Source organism: Aptenodytes patagonicus, chromosome 5 (genome assembly GCF_965638725.1).
Source record: "Aptenodytes patagonicus chromosome 5, bAptPat1.pri.cur, whole genome shotgun sequence".
Taxonomy (NCBI): Eukaryota; Metazoa; Chordata; class Aves; order Sphenisciformes; family Spheniscidae; genus Aptenodytes; species Aptenodytes patagonicus.
The window spans coordinates 27,875,265-27,894,478 of NC_134953.1; the positions used below are offsets into that span (position 1 = coordinate 27,875,265).

The 19,214-nt window shown below is 37.2% G+C and overlaps 1 protein-coding gene across 9 annotated transcripts in view; it reads right to left on the reverse strand.

Annotated features, from left to right (window-relative positions):
- Positions 1–19,214, reverse strand: part of ATE1 (arginyltransferase 1) — an 88,030-nt gene that overhangs the window by 3,175 nt on the left and 65,641 nt on the right. For 3 of the 9 annotated variants that reach the window (XM_076339156.1, XM_076339150.1, XM_076339151.1), the window contains exon 12: positions 5,250–5,339. The exons of 4 other annotated variants lie outside the window; for them this stretch is intronic. In XM_076339156.1, the coding sequence (XP_076195271.1) occupies positions 5,250–5,339 (90 nt within the window). Of the gene's footprint in view, positions 1–5,249; positions 5,340–7,928; positions 8,597–12,077; positions 12,709–19,214 lie in introns of those variants that run through there. 2 more of the 9 variants (XM_076339155.1, XM_076339154.1) reach the window with 2 other exon arrangements.

Consider the following 19,214-nt stretch of genomic DNA (forward strand, 5'->3'; position numbering starts at 1 on the left):
AGAATCAGAGAACACAAAAATTACTTATGTATATTGTCCATATGATCTTAATTTATGCAGCTAACTTCAATATGCATAATGAAAACTGTATGAAGTAATAAAACTAATCTGCAGATGAACACCAGATGAAAGCAGAGCTGATCTACGGAGCAGTCTTCTTGAATCATGGTTGAAAACAAAACCTAGCTTGCAAAGTAACTGTATTTGTGCTGTGTGAAAAAATAAATCACGCATCACACATTTCTAACGGTGATATATAGCATTTCTGAAAATACCTCTACTGCTGTATTTTAAAATTCACCTTCTTTTAATGCTCGCTGGAGCCCACTGCCAGAAGTGAAACTCTATCTGGGAAATACTTTCAAACACAACCGACCGGAAGAGACTTGCTGTTATCGCCATATTGCACTTAATTACTACACCACTCTCAAAATCCACCAGCACAGAGCACTCCCTTTCCCGAGCTGCAAAAAGTGTATTAAAACCAGCAAGAAGCCTCCACACTGTTTGCCTTAGGTAAGCATCAGGCAATAAACTACCTTCCCAGGTGAAACTCCCTGGCCCTCCAGCCCTCATCTTTTTTTCCTCATTTATACTGGTTTCTGAGTTTCTCTAGTAGAATGAAGTTAAACACATGCCCTTACTTCAAGTCTGATCCACGAGCTCTGCAGACTGACAGTTAGCAGTGCAAGCACTAGCTGGGTGGGCACAACACAATTCCTCAAGCTTTCAAAGATACACACACCATAGTTGAATCTCATTAACCTCACCTACAGACCTCTTGTGACTTAATTTAACCAGAATCATACACATAAGAGAATTGTTGAACAAGTTAAAACTTCCTTATTTTTATGAATCCAATTGATGCTACTATTGCTGAATAATAACGTTATAGAGCCGCTGTGTGTCAGAAAAATTGGCCCTACAGTGCTAGAAAACTCTTTAAAGAAAGTGAGAGAACATGCCACACGCCTAAGGCCATTGCAGGATAAATTAATAACATTATTATAAAACACCAGTAAAAGAAATCTTTGAGTTTTTTGAACTTCAGGTTCACCAATGTAAGAGTCAACTTAAACACAGACGCTGAAATATGAGTTTGAGAATAGAACCATATAAATTCAAATAGTAATAGAGATGTTTACTAGGAGGTCAGCATCTGGGGACATAAACTATGCAAAGACTCAATCTTTTTTCGGCATCAGGACAGTATTCTGACTGAAGAGACAGCAGATGTAAGTATAATTGCTTCACTTTAAGTACTGCATCAATCTGCCCCAAATTAAAATATTTTATATGTTCATGTACTTGCTTCATTTAGGTTAGAATATTTAAGGCTCCTCGAATGGGATCTGAATGGTATCCACTCTACACCATTCCCTGCTTACAACACCTGCAACGAAGCCTTCTCCTGATCATCAGTTGACTTAAAATGAAACCAACTGCTGTGTAAAACCAGGTAATTCAAATAGCTACTTCACAGGCAAAAATAGGGGGTTTTTTTGTTTTTTTTTTTAATAAGAGAATAAACAGAGGTAGAACTTTCTCAGCAAGTTTCACAAATGGCAATAGATCCAAAGTGCAGAGGATATGACACTAGCTCAGGGAAGCAAACTGGTCACCAAGTCCTGTCTTACTTTTTCTTTTTACATACCTGACGCTCACTAGGCTTGCTACAGATAAGCTAAGCAACTTGCCTGGAATAATCTGAAAAAAAATCTTTAAGACAAATCTCTATTCAAATGTAGCCCTTACTATAGAAAAGCTTAATATTCTTTATGCTTTATTAAACACAAAGGAGGTCATTAAATGCTTTTCTTTGCCAGACGTTCTTAAGACCCTGCCCTTATTCACCCACAGAAATGCCTTGTAAACATTTTTCTGCTGATTGCCTGAATTTAGTATGTGAAACTTAGCGGCCTGCTTTACAAAGTTTAGAATTACTTCATTACTTTTATCTGTGTTTTGATTCCTAACATGAAAGCACAATGTATTTCTTAAGACTTAACTAGGAAAACGTGGTTTGAAGGAAGAAAATCTGAATAGTACTTGCTAAGATTGCATTCTCCACTAATTATTGTTGGCAATTGCTTTAGATAAACACCCAAGTCAAAAACACTTCATGGCTTTCTCTCTCTCTTTGAAATCCGTTAGGTTTTTGCTGTGTGGCCAACACCTTTCTGATATCCCAACAGGTTGTTTTTTACTACCAGCCCTACTGCCTCTTCTATTACATCCTCCTCGTTTCTGAAAGTTCACCAAGGAAAAATTTGCAAGTTTAGCTTCTGGAGGTGACACAAGTGTAAAGTTATTTTAACTTCTTAAATTGGAAAGTTTATATTTACTGTACCTCTAGGCTGACTGTAAGTTTGTGCCCTGAAACGGATTTACGCCATGCCTAGCCTTCATAGTCTCATGCCAAAAGCACTTTCAAAGCCGTTCACTACTCACTGTTCGATACTCATTGCTTTCAAATAATACTGAAGCCCGATACTCTGGATGAGTTCATCTTTTGGCTTGTAGTGTTCCTGGCCCCAGATTCAATTTCTTACAGTAACGAAAGCTACCGTACCTTCAGTTTCACTGTAGCCTTACTGGCTCAGCTGAACGCTATTCTTGTTGCTCAGCATTTATACCCTTACTCCACTTTCAGTCATTACATCAAGTGAAGTCGGTGCATTATCCTCCTTGCAATCAGGCCCATGCTAGCTCTAGCTGTGCAGCTACATGAAACAATTATTATGACGAGGGTTCTAGCAAATTTGTTAAGCACTGCAGCCAAGCATTTTCTGGGGAGAAGTAAGGCTTGCCAAACCATGCTGTAGACCAGTCCTTTCTTGGACTGTAGCACAGGTTTATAACGCAACCCTCAGGCAGGAGAAGGCTCTCCCAGAGCAATCGAGAAAATACCAATATCTTGAAAAAAAAAAATCACTGTAATATGAGTACTTCAGACATGTTTTAAGCTTAACACAGACTAAACTAGATATATCTTAAACTAGATACATAAAGACTTGGTAATGAGTTTATCATCAGGAAAAGTTTGAACCCAGGTATGTTTGGTCTTACAAACTTACATTTGATTGACTGTATTTATTCTACACATTCAGGTTGATTCCAGATTATTCAAATAAGGTTTGAAAGGCAGAAAAATAATAGTCCTTAAAACTTCCAAAATGTCTTTACAAAGATTACCTGTTTTAGTGAACATTTTTCCATTGACTCCCTCCAAAATAAAAACTTTAGTGATAAAAATAACCTTCTGTAAATGTAGTTAAATATATAGAATTTAAACTCCATCTGAAAAAGAAACCTTTTACTGAAATGTTAAGTATCAGTAAAATAATCTCAGGTACATAGTTAAGCTTTTAGAGAAGGTGAATAGGAACTTGTGTCACCATAATAACAAATCCCTAAGTTAAAATTCAGCCACCTTTCAATTGCTACTGCTCTAGAGGCAACACCATATGAATTCAGGAAAGTACTCCCTTTATTCATGATTTAAACCTAAGCAGAATGGCTTTAAGAGAATTTAATGGAAAACAAAAACAGATTGAGCTCCAGTATTGTTTAAAAAAGAAATTACCCCCCCCCAAAGAAAAATTAAATATCTGCTCCTGCTGAGTGGCACTTGATAAAGTTTGTTTTATATTTAAGAAGATGCCAACTGACTTCTAACACCCCTTCTCTGTGTGACTGATGCTGGGATACAGCAATTGGGAGCAATCCCAATTCAAATGAGATCATACACTCTATTAAATGAAATTACTTGTTGAAAATAAGAACAACATGCTGGGCGGGAGTGTTGATCTGCTCGAGGGTAGGAAGGCTCTGCAGAGGGACCTGGACAGGCTGGATCGATGGGCCCAGGCCAACTGTATGAGGTTCAACAAGGCCAAGTGCCGGGTCCTGCACTTCGGCCACAACAACCCCATGCAGCGCTACAGGCTTGGGGAAGAGTGGCTGGAAAGCTGCCTGGTGGAAAAGGACCTGGGGGTGTTGGTCGACAGCCGGCTGAACATGAGCCGGCAGTGTGCCCAGGCGGCCAAGAAGGCCAATGGCATCCTGGCCTGTATCAGAACTAGTGTGGCCAGCAGGAGTAGGGAAGTGATCGTGCCCCTGTACTCGGCACTGGTGAGGCCGCACCTCGAATACTGTGTTCAGTTTTGGGCCCCTCATTACAAGAAGGATGTTGAGGTGCTGGAGCGTGTCCAGAGAAGGGCAACGAGGCTGGTGAGGGGTCTGGAGAACAAGTCTTATGAGGAGCGGCTGAGGGAACTGGGCTTGTTTAGCCTGGAGAAAAGGAGGCTGAGGGGAGACCTCATCGCTCTCTACAACTACCTGAAAGGAGGTTGTAGCGAGGTGGGTGTTGGTCTTTTCTCCGAAGTAACAAGTGATAGGACGAGAGGAAACGGCCTCAAGTTGCGCCAGGGGAGGTTTAGATTGGATGTAAGGAAAAATTTCTTTACTGAAAGAGCGGTGAAACATTGGAAGAGGCTGCCCAGGGAAGTGGTGGAGTCACCATCCCTGGAGGTATTTAAAAGACGTGTAGATGAGGCGCTTAGGGACATGGTTTAGTGGGCCTGGTGGTGTTGCGTTGACGGTTGGACTCGATGATCTTAGAGGTCTTTTCCAACCTCAATGATTCTATGATTCTAAACATCTCTATCAATAAGTATTATTTCCATGCTTTATTAAAGCAATTTCAGTTAGTGACTTCTGCTTCCGGAAGGACCCAGACTGATCAGATGACAGTAGAAAAACACATTAGGGAAGCTTTAATCATTATTTTAAGTGCTGAATGCAATATTGTTACCATTAAAAAGCTTAAAAAGCTTCTTTTTTCCTCCTCACACTTTCTCATTTTATACCTCCTGAGTCTCCCACTAACCTCTGCTTCTCCTCACAAGTAGTTGGTGCATTAATTTACAGAAATCTCAGACCAGATAAAATCATGGGTTTGAAGACAAAATTTCTTTTGGAAGTGCATAATTCTTGGATGTCTCATCAAGTTATACTTTATAGCCAGTTAATTTTCTACAGCTTGCTTCTTTAGCCATCACCCCAGTCCAGCCCTGTATGAGTAAGACCAGACCATGTACACCACGGTTTCAAAGACTGCCACGCAGCTCACGTGGTAAGTTGCTTCTTACGAATACCGTAGAAACCATCCTCCTGTTTTTGTTCATTTAAGCGAGTATCACTGAGTCCTGGGACATATTTTTATGTTATTTTTACAATTTTTTTACCATTTATCGATTTCTGTGTATTCTCTGCTGACACCTCTGGAACCACTTCATCTTTATCATTCAAAACAACTGGATTTGGTGGAAGCAGTTCTATTAACAAAGAGTGTTATAAATGAGCAATAGTATTATAAGGAGGTACAGTACTACTAACGTCCATTTGAATTCTTGGGACTTCACCTTTGTATCTGTGAAGATTATCTTCTCATGGAGCTGTTGATTAATTGTAGTCTACAGAAGAGACACTGTTACTTCACATATAAAACATACAAGGATTTAACCCCATAATTCAGTTACATGTATCAATATAGTTTGGATGGTAGATACATAAAACCCCTAAACTTCAGAAAAATCAATTTTGTAGACTGAAAATACCTGTCATTTTAGGGAACTGAGCAACTGCGGATGTCAGCTGTCTGTCTTTACAGAAATAACATCCCGTAAGTATCAAAGCTAAAAAAAACCCCTGAATTCTTGTTGCATAAATCAACTGTCACTTCTTTCCCTTCTCCCCTATAGTCCTAAACCAGCAAGTTATTTATATAGCAATCGTCTATTGAAATTTGAATATAGGACAGATTTCATATATAATTCAACCTTGCCGCCATGATCCCATAAAAAAATTGCAAAGAGGTGTTAAAATTCTTTGTTCCCACCCCCATATCAGTATTAGATGCAATTCATACATGGAGGATTTCTTTTCTGAAAAAACCAAAGCATCTCAGATATGTGCTAAGTATTGGTAAAAAACAAAGTAAAAAGCAGAAGTGATCTAAAGACCCTCTATGTAATTTGTCTTGGCAGATGTCAGGCAGATATTGGTTTGATTTGTTGGCCCAGCTACACACTCACCTTCGTCGAAAGCATAGTCAACATTGCTGAGCGACACTGAGTAATAAGCTAAAGGTAACAGCAGTGGTCTTCAAAGGCAGCCTCATCCAGCAATCAGCCCCAGAAATACTTTTATACTCAAGGGCCTAGGAGGAATGTGAAGAGCAGGCAGCCTGACATACTCCTGTACAATTCAGTTTTTATTTCTTTGCACAAACCAAACCAACTTCCCCCCAAAACTGCGAGCTCCCTCCCGAAACCAAAACGTGAGTTTCAAATGCTGATATGCATTCTTGCTGAAATACCAACATGAAATAAGGAGGAATTATTTTACCTTTTTTTTTTTCACAGCAATAGCAAAATGGGCATCAGTGTGCATTTACACAGAAATTAAAAGTTTCATGTTCTGAATTTTTTTCTGACGGTGTAGGATTTGATTAGCATTTTTATAAAATAATTTTGAGAAGCCGATATCAAAATATTTTTATTCTCCAAGTGCATTAATCTTTATTATTACTATCTAATATAAGCTGAAGTGAAAAACAGCTCCATCTGGTCAGAAAGCCAGGTAAGCACGTGCAAAGCTGTACAACTGAGACTCAGAGAGTGGAGAGCGAGCTCTGCAGCAGCCTTTTGCAACTCTACACAGGCTTGGAGCCAACATCGCATTGGAAAAAGTGTGATGGTTCAAAGGTTTTTGTAGCAAACTATTACTAAACCAGGTTTTTGGTGGTGGCTGATTTGGGTCAAGCTGGTTTTGATCAATACTGATTTGGAAAGACAGCCTGCAGCGGCAGCGTTCTGTACTGCTCTTCTTCAGAGCCATGCGTGACAGATGCCAAGACAACGGTGCCTCTTCCCTCATCCCCTTGAATATACTCCTCACAAACATGACATTTTTAAATTTGTCAGGGGCATAATCTAGAGATCAAACAAGCTAACTTTTTTTTTTAAAGTACATTTTTCCATTTCTAGGAAAATAAGTGAAGAAATCATTAAAAATAAGTGACATATTTATTGACTTTCTTAGTTTTTAAATAGGAAAAAGGACAACTGCCAATTTAAAAAAAACCACATTAGTCACAGGAAAATATTTCTTACATTTTCTATACAGAATGGATTCGGAATTAGTAAGAAGCCTTACTGAGGTCTGGCATTTCTAACTCAAAAAAGAAACATGGCACTCAGGCTAAACTCTGAAATGACGCTGTTTCTGATCATAAGTTTCAGTTTCCTTAAATGTTACTTAAACCCCCTGGAACAAAGAAAGTATTTGGCCATCTTCACTTTGTGCTTCTGCATCCCATGCTACACAGAGAACCTGGATTTTCTTTTCTCCATAGCAGAATGAAACAGTGGAAGAAAGAAAGGAAACAGGCACAGAACCAGTCCTAATTCAAAATTTAAAATATTTAAAACTGTGCCGTTAACTGAAACCTGTGATTCATTTTGAAAGCAGTCTTTGAAGGAAACTCGCACATAAATAACTTACATTATAAATTAGTTTCCATTTTGCTTAAAAATGGAATCTCAGAAAAACTATTTTTACCTCTAAACATTAAATCCACAGGAAAAAAAAGTACAAAGATTAACACTTGACAACTGCTGTACTTTCAGACTGACAGCCCAAAGGGGATGCTTTGTTTTTGGTTTTGTTTCAAGTTGTTCTTGGTTTTTAATTTTCAGTTTTGAAGCAGTTAGGACTTGCATCGTTTTTAAGGATGAACACAGTGTTCACATTTTCCAAATCAAAGAAAAATAACAGGATAAAATTCAACTTACAAGGAGTTAAAAAGTTTCATGATAACCAAGCTTTCAAACTAGGTATAAAAATGATAAAAAGAAACACCCATCTCTTGCTGGTTACACTACAGCACTGTTAGTTTATTTGAGAAACACTACAGCCTCGTCAAATTTTTTTTAAAGAAAAGCTACATCTGGTTACACGACCTTGTCACAGTTAATGATCAATGATTTTAAAACAGAGAAACTTTAAAAGGAAGAAACAAATTAACTTTTCAAATTTTATGACTGAAATATACGAGATATTAATTACTGGAAATAGAAAACGTTTCCACCTCAATCAGAAGTCTAATGTATCTGACCTTTGAATTTAAGCTCATTTCTTACTCAGTTTAAAGCATTATTTCTTTTCATTCACCAGCAAAGCATAGGAAGTCATCCTCAAAAACAAAATAGACAATACACAGTGACAAGATAAGCAATAGCCATTAATAGTAATATTTATATAAAACAGTGAGTTGAAATGTGTTTTTTCTCGTATCGCTTTTTTTCATACTAGACTCATACATTAAGAAATATTAAAGACCAGTATGCCTTGGGGTATAAAACCACTAACTCGAACCAAAATAAGAGTACAGTTAAAATGAAGCATAAACAACAACAACCAAAAAATTCAATGAAAAGGATTCTTAATTAAAACCAGAAAGTACGAGTCACAAAGGAAGGACAGTAAAATGTTCAGGATATTCTCCATCCACCAACTCTTTGCAGTTACTCTAACAAGGAAAAAACAGGAACTTTTGAAATCACTGTTCAAAAAGAGAATGTTTCTAAGAAGAAAAATGCATCTTATCAAAATATTATCAATGATCCTTAAAACATAAAGACAGAAGAACTACAGTTTTACAAGTATAACTTATAGGGAACCTTAAAATGAGTAAAGACAGGATGTTACAATGAGGGTAAATCCTAAAGACATCTTACAAACAAAACTTTTGGGCTTTGTGCCTGAAATCATACAACTGGTTTATAATTTGCAATTCAATCTTGAGGAGCAAGCAGACTAATCACTTGACAAACGCATTCGAAATCCACTAGCCCTGCTGTGCCACGCGGAAACAATAACTCGTGTTTTGACTCTTATTGTTCTAGTAGTAAACATGAATAGGGGCCAATGGAAAACATTTCCTGTGAATGCAGCGATTCATAGCCGTTCTCATTTGCAGCTGCAATTCACAGCAACCTGCAAAGGCTTCTGCTTACCTGCAAGTGCAATCCTTTGACTACATTGCCTAACACTAAAATCCAAGTATGACCCTCTGTTTTGGACACATTTGAAAGAGATGCATATAAAATAGTAAGCATAAAATTCCCAGTTTATTTATGAGGAGCTCTCTTATAATACAATGATTCTAACCTACCTCAATTTATTATCCTGAAATATGGTGACTGAGAAATGGATACCAAAGGGATAGATTTAAATGATACTGAGATTTCTCCAAGGACTTGCTTTTCAGGGATGCACTACAAAAAAAGACTAATAGTACCTGGGAAAATGTCAGTTAAATGAGACTGAACATCTTCCTATCTGAAAACAGTATCCAGTTTGCCTCCAAAGTCAAGACACTAAGGCAAAAAATAATGGAATATAATCTAGCAGATTGTGCATCGATAAAGATATCTATTTCACTTTTAGATGGTCTTCCAGAAGACAAAATGAACTAGTCAATTCTTCTGAAGTTGTATCTCTGACACTATTCTTGATGACTTCAGATACGAGAAATGAGAATGTGAATTGCCAGTGAAGAATATTAACTGCATACCCAGGAGGCTTTTGTGTTTTTTTTTTTTTCTTTTTTTCTTGTTTTTAATACCCCTTTTTGGTCATCCACCAGGCAACTTTCAATTATGCTTTCAGTTTAAATGTACCATGCATACAAAGGCCAGAAGCAGAACTGCAGCAGGTACAGCTAGGTTTTAAATGCATGAACACTGCGAGACCCTAGTTCTGCGCATGGCCCTGCAGACTGTCTCCCCAAACTAGGTTCTGCGACTGCAGGACCCAGGCAATCAGCAGACTGCACAAGGTAGTTTTGCAGATCCATGCTAGCTAGGTCAAGTTTATAAGCTCATTCATTTCCCAACTCATTTTTGCTGGGCTCTGCAGGCATTTCTAATGCACGAGTCTGATCACGCTGGGTTCTGGGAAGGTTTATTGGCTCTGGGTCAGCACTGATGAGACTGACCAAGCTTTAACCTGCATCAGATGCCTCTCCCCAGTGCTTCTCAGAACCTTTCTTAGCTGAGTATTTCTGTTCCTCAAAGTATCCAAGTTATTCAGAACAACACAGGAATGTTCAGTATTTTGAGCTGCTCATTTCTCTTTAGAGACAGAAGGGAAAATGATGGTCAAAATCGAACGAGCCCTTGGAAACAGCAAACGAAAGCAACTCTCTAATTCACTCGCTAATAGGGAATCAAAACCGCACACATATCTTTCCAGAGAGTTTAGCAAGGTACCTGTCGTCTCAAGAACATCATCAAAAGTGACTCAGTCACTGTTGGGAGAGACACATTAAACATGCTATTAAATCTTTGAATTAAAGGTTGAGAATACTAAATTAGGGGTGCATCTTAAATAGAAAAGATGAGGGATGGAAAGCAACTGCCACACAAACACTTCTTATAGGCATAAATGAACTATTTCATTCATTTCTTATGAAAAACAGGAATAAATACTTTTCTTAGATAAACACAGAATGCTTACCTCATTACTAACTCTAGTAGAACTTTAAAACTAGTAACTACACTGACATCTCAAACAGAACAGCATATTCCATCTATTTCCTGAACATATTTTGCATAAGAAAAAACAGAAACACTACATAAACTCCATTTTCCTTTCAACTGGTAGCTAAAATACCCTGTAATTCAGTAAGATTTATCCAAGAAGCCAAATACTCAATTCCACTAAAATCAGTGATTTTCTAACTACAAAGTGACACTAATGAGTCAGTCTAAGTTTTGTAGCACGAACAGTGCCTAAGACGACATACTGACCTTCATGCCTGTGTGAGAGCAAATCACGACTGTCCTTCCCAGTATCTGAATTTCTGCAACTTCCACTGATTGCAAAGATGACATTTATGTCATGTAAAAGTGTTTCAGACTTTATTTTTCAAGTCAAATTAATTTTACAAGGGCTAACAAAGAGGAATAGTGTTACTGCTTCATTTTATATATTTTAGAGCCATTTTGCATTGCACAAACAAATTAAGAAAACACACTTTGTAACTTTAATAGGCCATCGTCACCCTCTGGATTATAACCTTGCTTCCAGAGAATTAAAAAAGTTTTTGTGGCTAAGATAGAAATAGTAATTAAAATAAAGGGAATTTTCGCAATTCTGGATGTTCTTTTTTAATTCTATTTTATAAATACATTTCCATATACTTATTTTCATCACATTTATGCAAGAATAAAAAAAAATGTTGGCAGTTTTGTTTCTTTTTCTGAAGCAAAATCTTCCCATGGGACTGACCCCAAGCCAGCTGATAGTGAAGGGATACTAACGAGGACTTCAGACTTTCACAAGAAGGCTTCCCAGGAGGCAGCTCCACTTTCAACCAGACTTCCAGGGACTTTTAGTCACAGGTTTTAATGACACTTCAAGCCGACAGCAAAACGCAGTACTGAGCCCCAAGCTTACAATGACAGTAAAACCAATGGAATAAGAGACAGTATAAAAGATAGTATGAAAGATAAAAGTTACAGGGTTATGCTTTAGGGAGTTACAGCTCCAAAAAATGGGATGGAAACAGGAAAAAATCTGAAAGAGTAGAAGAGTTAAATACTATTCATTAAAATAAATATATTCATATATATTTATATATAGAAGTAAAAATGGCAGAAAACAGGAAGAGGATCTTTCAAAAAGAAGGGCAAAGCAAAGTCCTCGTTAAGATTGATATATGAGAAGGAGGAAAAAAAACAAATACAAGAGTCAAGCTGAGAATTACAAATGCAAACATTTCCATGAAACAGGCAAAATTGAAGCAATTGGCAGTAGCTTATCAGCTAAATAAATCAGATTACAGCAATCAATTTACTGGCTAAATTAATTAAAACATGGAATCAATTATGCTGCATGTGAAAAGTTACATGCATGATGTCACCAGAGCAGAGCGTAAACATGGTCTGAGGCACCGAGGATCGTTACAAAAGGTCTGACCCTGGAAAAAGCTTGCCACGGTGGCTGGTAGCATGTGGCTGCGCTGGGACTCAGCACATGCCTGTGGTGTCGCTTCCACAGCTGCTCTGTATCTGCGCCTAATTACAGCTTTTAACTTTTATCACATTTTGAAACTGATCCCATATGCTAGTTATCCTCGGAATGAAATAAATCTGCATGATCACTCTACTTATTCCACATTATTTAATTTTTAATTTCTAGTCTTGTGTTTCTAACACCTTCTAAGTATGGAAAATGATTCCTACAAGGTTTGGCAGTCCTTGTCCTTCCCCCCATTCCCCTGAATCTTCACCAACTAATGAGTTCACTTCTGGTCCAGTCACAAAAAAGAGCAGAATTATTCTGCTAGAGAATCAAATGTCACCACATTCAAATGGTGAAGGAGTATCTTGAGCACACAACCATCTAAGATTCATCTCTTCAATGCGAGAAGTAGTATGCTAGGATATCTTTATTTTTCAAGCAAAGTCCTCAGAAAATTATGTAATTTCAAAATACATCTGTTCGTTACACAATCTCTATGATGGTCATTTTGGATTAAAACATATTTTTGGGAATTTTTCAGTCCAAGCCAAATGCTTCATGAACTCCACAAGTGAGACGATGGTGCTTCCTGAGGGCTGTTGGTTTACTCTGCTACATGTATGTCAGAAGCAGATATATTTAGAATAGCAATAAATACAAACTTTAAAATCACAAATATTTAGCAAAGTTTGAGATTTGCTAGAATAACGCAAGAAGGAGCTCATATTATGACCGTACTTCAAATCACATTTTAAAGACCTTTCTGTCTTTGCAATTGATTGTTTTGGGAGACTCCATTGCAGAGCTGATGGTTCAGTGTAATTTCTAACCCACAAGCCAATTTATGCAGTGCCAGTTGTTAAGGACCCATAAATTAAGTTGATAACATTACCTTTTTATTACAGAAGCACTGGAATATTTGAGCATATTTTTGCACGTGAAGCTAAAACCCCATGGCAGTCATTTCAATTTAATCCAAACATACTAAAAAGTGAGGGGAAAAATTTGCCTGGCTACACCTTATTGGCACTATCCTCATTGTTTAAATATCTTGCATGCTCAAGGATCACACTGGATTTAGAAATACTCATTCTGATGATTCCAAGTGTTTATAAACTTAATTAGAAACAGATACAAACTTGTAAGATGCACCTCTTCTAGAGCAGCTGTTAGAAATAACTGATATGTCTGTCTTTTTTTTGGTTATAGTATTCAAACTTATTACCTATAGCTCTGATAAGATAGTGGGAAGTTAGTTCTTAAGAATAATTTAGTTCATGAGCTATCAGAATTTATTTAAACTGTTTCCTAACTCTCCAAAGCACACAACACTGTATCTTTAAAAAATTATAAACAGCAGTTGTTTTAGAGCAGACCAGCAATGTCTCCCTAATGAGATGATTGCACAGTTCTAAACAATTTGTTTAATGTTTTCCATCTGTGATAGTTCTGTGACTACATTTTCATCGTCTCAAGAACTTCAGTGCATTTATTCTTATAAACATTAATCTGCATCACACTACCCTTATACACATCAACGTATACTGTCTTTTGCATTAATCCATCTGACTAGATTCAAAGATCAACACTACACATATACATCACTTTGCCAGGGATCTAAACTATCAGACATGACCAAATGGCAACCGCAGTTCACTTTTCGGGTACAAATATGTGAACATGGCTTTTCCGTTAAGAGAGGGACGAGGAATAAGACCAGAATCATGCTAATAAACTATATCTTTTAAATATATCTTAAAATTAAACAGCCTCTGTACTTGACGGGGAAAAAAAAGAAAAAAGTCAACAAAGTACTTGTGTTCACATACACAATAAATGTAAAACATGTTTGAAACGCGCTTTTTATTAGCAAAGAATAGTTCTAAATTGTACTTAAAATTAAATGTTTTGAAAAACACAGCACTGGAAATCAAGGTTATTGAAATAGTTGTGACAGATTATTTTTCTAGTGAAAGCACCATGCACACAAATATATTTTTAAAATAAATACAGTTTTGTATAACTGCCCAAGCCTGCAGATTTCTGGGTAAGAATTCTAAGTTTAATTTACTAGAACTAATAACCCTCAGTTTCTTGCAAGAAGCATTAAGATGCATAATCAAGTCGCTAATAAGAGGATTCAGAAATTATTAAATACTGGGAATGTTGTTTGCCTTTTACTACTCTAGCTTATTATGTGCAGCAGAATAACAATGCTGCAAAGCTGTGAAAATTTTCATTTTGTATGTAGCAAAGAAAATGGAGACGTTTAAAAATCTGATAAAAACTTGCAATAAAAGTTACAAGACTACTACAGAAAAAGACTGGAAATCTTAAGTAATTTCCTTTAGTTCAGTAACTCAAAAACAATAGTGATCTGGTATCAACTCTGTTTGTAAGTTAGTATATCGCATGGGGGTTTTTACAGAGTGATTCTTGTGAGCCTGAAGTGAGACCTCTCACTTCAAATTATGACCTCTACATAGATATGTGTAGCGTCCTAGGACTCTCTCACTGATCATTGGACTAATACTCCTGGAAAGGAGAGCTCAGGCACTGATTTTAGTGTTGTTTTGGGTTGGTTTTTCTTTCAGATGGTTAAGACTTGTATGTGAACATGAGGCAATTTATAAGACTTTTTGGATTTCAACACCTGTCTTTTGTGCAGACATAGCCTCACCAGTTTCTGGGTGGCTGCAGGCAGATCACTGAAAAGCACAGAAAAGACAAATTATCTTCTCTTGACTCCAATGCCTATCATCATTTTGGCTCAGACCAGCTGGAAATAGTCTAAAGCCTAAATTCTTCTAAGGACCTCCACTCCTCCGCTGGAAGAAGCAAGATCTTTATTGCTGTGTGGAGATGGCAGAGGCAAAGCCTGGTCTGCATCAAGACCAATGAGGAAGGTGGTTGCTGAATTGTTAGGCACTGGCAAATTTCTGCTGGCCTATGACCTTGGCTTCGTAATCTCTTCAGGTTTTCACATCTAGTTTCTTTCTACATAGAGTATCTAAAAAACAGCCTCTCTTATTCATCTCGACAAAGACCTATCTAGGTTTTCAAGTTTTAATCCTACCATTACTTATTTCAACAGCTTTCTTCTGTTCTTGGCAAGCCCTTCTTCTCATCATTCTACCTATACGAACTACTGCAAAATTTACTTCCCCATCTTTCCATGCACGTCTCTACCAGCTACCCATACTCTAATCGCATCAGACCAACCTCACTTCTAGAGCTTTCCACAGTCTGTCTCAACCCCATCTTCATTCCTAGCACCTACAGGCAGTAATGCAAGTTCCACCTCAGACTAACTATGGGATCTGATATCCCCGACCAGTATATCTGGTTTTGAATGAAACTCCTTTGTGTCTCCCCATATTCTTCATTTCTCTTACACCTCTCATGCTGCGAAAGATTTCTCCATAAACTCTAAAAGATAACTAATGTCCTTCCTTAGATCCCTCTTCAAAACTCTCCTTCACTGTGATGTTTACAAAAAAAATTCATACAGTTTAGTCAGTTTAGTCTATTAATATACTATAATTTAGTCTATTCCTATAATTGACCAGACAAACCAGAAGTGCTTCTCTGTTTCTTTATACCATCCATTTGCATCCATCATGGTTTGTGTTAGACTATACTCTCTGGAGGAAAGAGTGTCTTGTCTCCAAGAACACACAAAGCCAACAGAGGAGTCTATGTATGCCTTTGTCATGTGTATTTTTCAACACTGAAGAAAGTACTTTCATTTTAATTAATGTATTCCATTCGATTCCATTTTGATTTCACTCTATTATTAGATATACAGGAAGCTGAACAGATGTGTATTAGCTTAGCCAATTTATCAACTTCAGCAAACAAATCAGTCAAGAAAAAAAAAAGCATTGAAGTCCTTTTTGATCTGCACTACTCAAAGCTTCTGCTCAAAGCAGCAGACACAGGAAGGTGGGAAGCAGCTTCTACCACTGAGACTGCTGTGGGCCATGCCTAGCAATTCGGATCAAGCATAGCTTTTTCACTTGGGTAGAAGCGCCCTGTTCGCCCTGGTTGGCACACACACCCCATATTACATGACACAGTCAAGAGGCTATAAAACTATGAAGGCTTTGAAGCCACCACTTTAGATTGGGATTATATCTGCCCTTATCTGAAGTTGCTTCTTAAAGGTGTTGACAGTCCAGTAGTGATGGGAAGAAAGATTTGAAGTTTCCCACTAATTTAATTACCATCCCAAAAGTAGATTTTCATAAAGATTTTTACTTTATGAAGACATTTTTCACAGGCTTCTCTCAGGAGCAAAAACTGAAATTCTCAACAGATGTTAGAAAAAAAGACATGTCAGTTGGTTAGTCTCAGAAAAATGGAAAGTGGAAGGATAAAAGTATTGCCAGGATACCAAGTAAATTATTTATAATTCTTTTCATACTGCTGTTTGTTCCATGGGCAAAGCTGTTAGTTAAAGTACCAATGAAGTAAAACCTTGAAGACCAGTTCTGAGAGGAGGAAGTTCACTGGTGACAGACAGACCATGCCCAGGAATATTTTAGCAGAGACTATCATGTGACTGAATTTTGCTCATCAGTTTTGATATGTTGTCAAAGTCACTGACAAATACTTACCTGCAGAGCAATCTTTTAATTAACTTCTTTTTTCTTCAACATAATTCCATCTGTACTTACAGCTTCATGCCACATAGGGTTCATTCTTACAAAGTAAACTGCATCTAACAGGCCATTAGCCTTTAGCACTATCTCAATTTTCAGAATGCATCAGTATCCGAAGCCTCTATTACTGCCCTACCTCACTAACTGCTTATTTATTTGTAAGTAAATGACTGGCCACTATTTAATAATAAACACATCAGAATCCTAATAAACCTCTCTCATTTATAAGACGATGCCAGGTCTTCTGAATTTTCCAAATTGAACAGACAACGAAAATGAAAAATTTGTTATGAGGCATGAGTAATTTAGGCAAAACTGGTAATTTATAAAAGCAAGAATATTTTACAAACATGACCTTCTATCCATCAGTGCTGTCTGAGTATTGCTATGGAATTTTTTTTTTCTGAAGTAACTGATGTTTTTCAATACATGTTAGAAACTGCACATAAAGAGCCTACTAGCAGTTTATTTAAATATCAAATTTGAGAGTTTGCTGGCACAAGACCTCATTGTTGTCTCTGTATGACCGAAGTGTTTTGAGGTTAAGTAAGGTTGAATCTCATTACACTGGCCAGTAGTAGGAAAGAGCTGGACCTATTTCAACCATCAGGCACCCATGATTTGCCATACAAAACAATAAAAAGTTATCATCATTCCTATGATTGCTTTTTTAAGTTATTAACGGTTAGACACTTTTTTAGACTTATCTCTGTAGTATAAAGAGTTAAAAACTTTGTTTAGTTTGTCTGTCCCCTCTTCATTCTCCAACTGTTAACAAAAGTATTAGACATCAAAGGAGAAGGGGATGGAAAACAATACACTTTAAAACCATTTGAAAATGCTCAAGCTCAGGACAACCACATAATGCAAAACTGGCAAAAATCCTCTGCAAATATAAATTAATATTTTCTGATACTTTAGAAAAATTTTGCTACTTTTTGTGAGCATCTCTTTTTTTTTTTCAGAAAAGAAAAAATAAATCTGATTATAGGAAGGAGCTCTGCAATGTAACGCGTATGAATACTCAGAAATCCTCTTCATATTGCAGAGACTTGGAAGGTCAGAGTGCATAGCACCCTCTCCTGAAGCAGCACTCACTGCTGTTCTATAATGCATTTTCATAACCTGCAACTGGTAAATTTATTAGGTAATTTTTTAATTTTTTAAAAGGGAGGGAAAAGAAGTTCAAAAATTGCCAAACATGATGAACAAACTAGTGTGAGGTAATGTTTCAGAAATTTTCTGACATTACAGACAATATTAAAAGATGACCATTTTCATTGACTGTTTTATTGGCCCAGGCAGCAATGCAAGGTCGCACTATTTCTCCCAGTCGTTTACTGGATCTGGTTATTGCCCGCAGTTTCTACATCAGAAGTCCCACTCCTGATAAAGCGTGACCTGCTTAACTGACATAATTATGGGCAGTATTATAGAAAGCTGATTCAAGAGAAATAAAGCACACCATCATTCCTATTGCTCTTTTTTAAATTCACTGTAACTTCATTAAACTCTCATTACTGACTATTGCAGAGAGTAAAGAAGTAAGAAGGAAACTGATTTTACTGTTGAGAAATAGCTTCCTTAGAGCTAGAAATTACTTAAACCTCAAATGACTATAAGCTCACAGCAGGTCCAGTGCATTTCAACGTGTAGCTATGTTTTGACTTCCTTAAACCACAGGACATAAGTCTCAGTTCCAGTAGTGTCTGGAGTGAGATATTCTGTGCTGATAATGATGCAAAGTTTTATATCCTGCAGTTTCCAAATGCGTGATATGCCACAGGAATTTCACAGAACCAAGAAGATGACGCCCCTTTGCTTGTACGGGGTTAACACCTTCAAAGGCAGTAGTTTAGTTGTCATTTTTGTGCTCAAATGAATACATGTCCTTTTATTTCTGAGTAACAAGAGCATCTTGAACACCACTGGCCTCCAAAACCATTTCCCTTCTCACTCCTACCTTTGTAAATTTTTTCCAATTTCCTCTCACCAATCTAACGATGATTCTAGCTGACCAAAACATGATGTGCCGTCCGTTTAAATCTCTTATGCATTGACCTTTTCCCATGGTGACAGACACTCTTTTCAAAGAGCATCCAAGCATGTGCCCCAGCCTATTTGTCGTCACACGGCTACCTGCACAATCCCTAAAGAACATTCTCTATTTACACAGAACATAATTGTGCTACTAAAACTTTTAAATCAGTATCTATATCTAGAAATGTATTTCATCTCATTACTGTACTATTTTAACTAGAGTATTACCCGTTCAGAACATTTACAGTTACAAAGTATTATTATCTTAGTGTTCCACTTGAGCAACCAAGTCACAGCACAAATGGTAACATGCACAGACTGAGGAAAAGCAAGAAACTGAAGCAGCTTCTCCAGAAGTTCACAACCCTGCTTGAGTGGTCATCTCTCCAACTTCCTTTCATTTGTCTACATCCT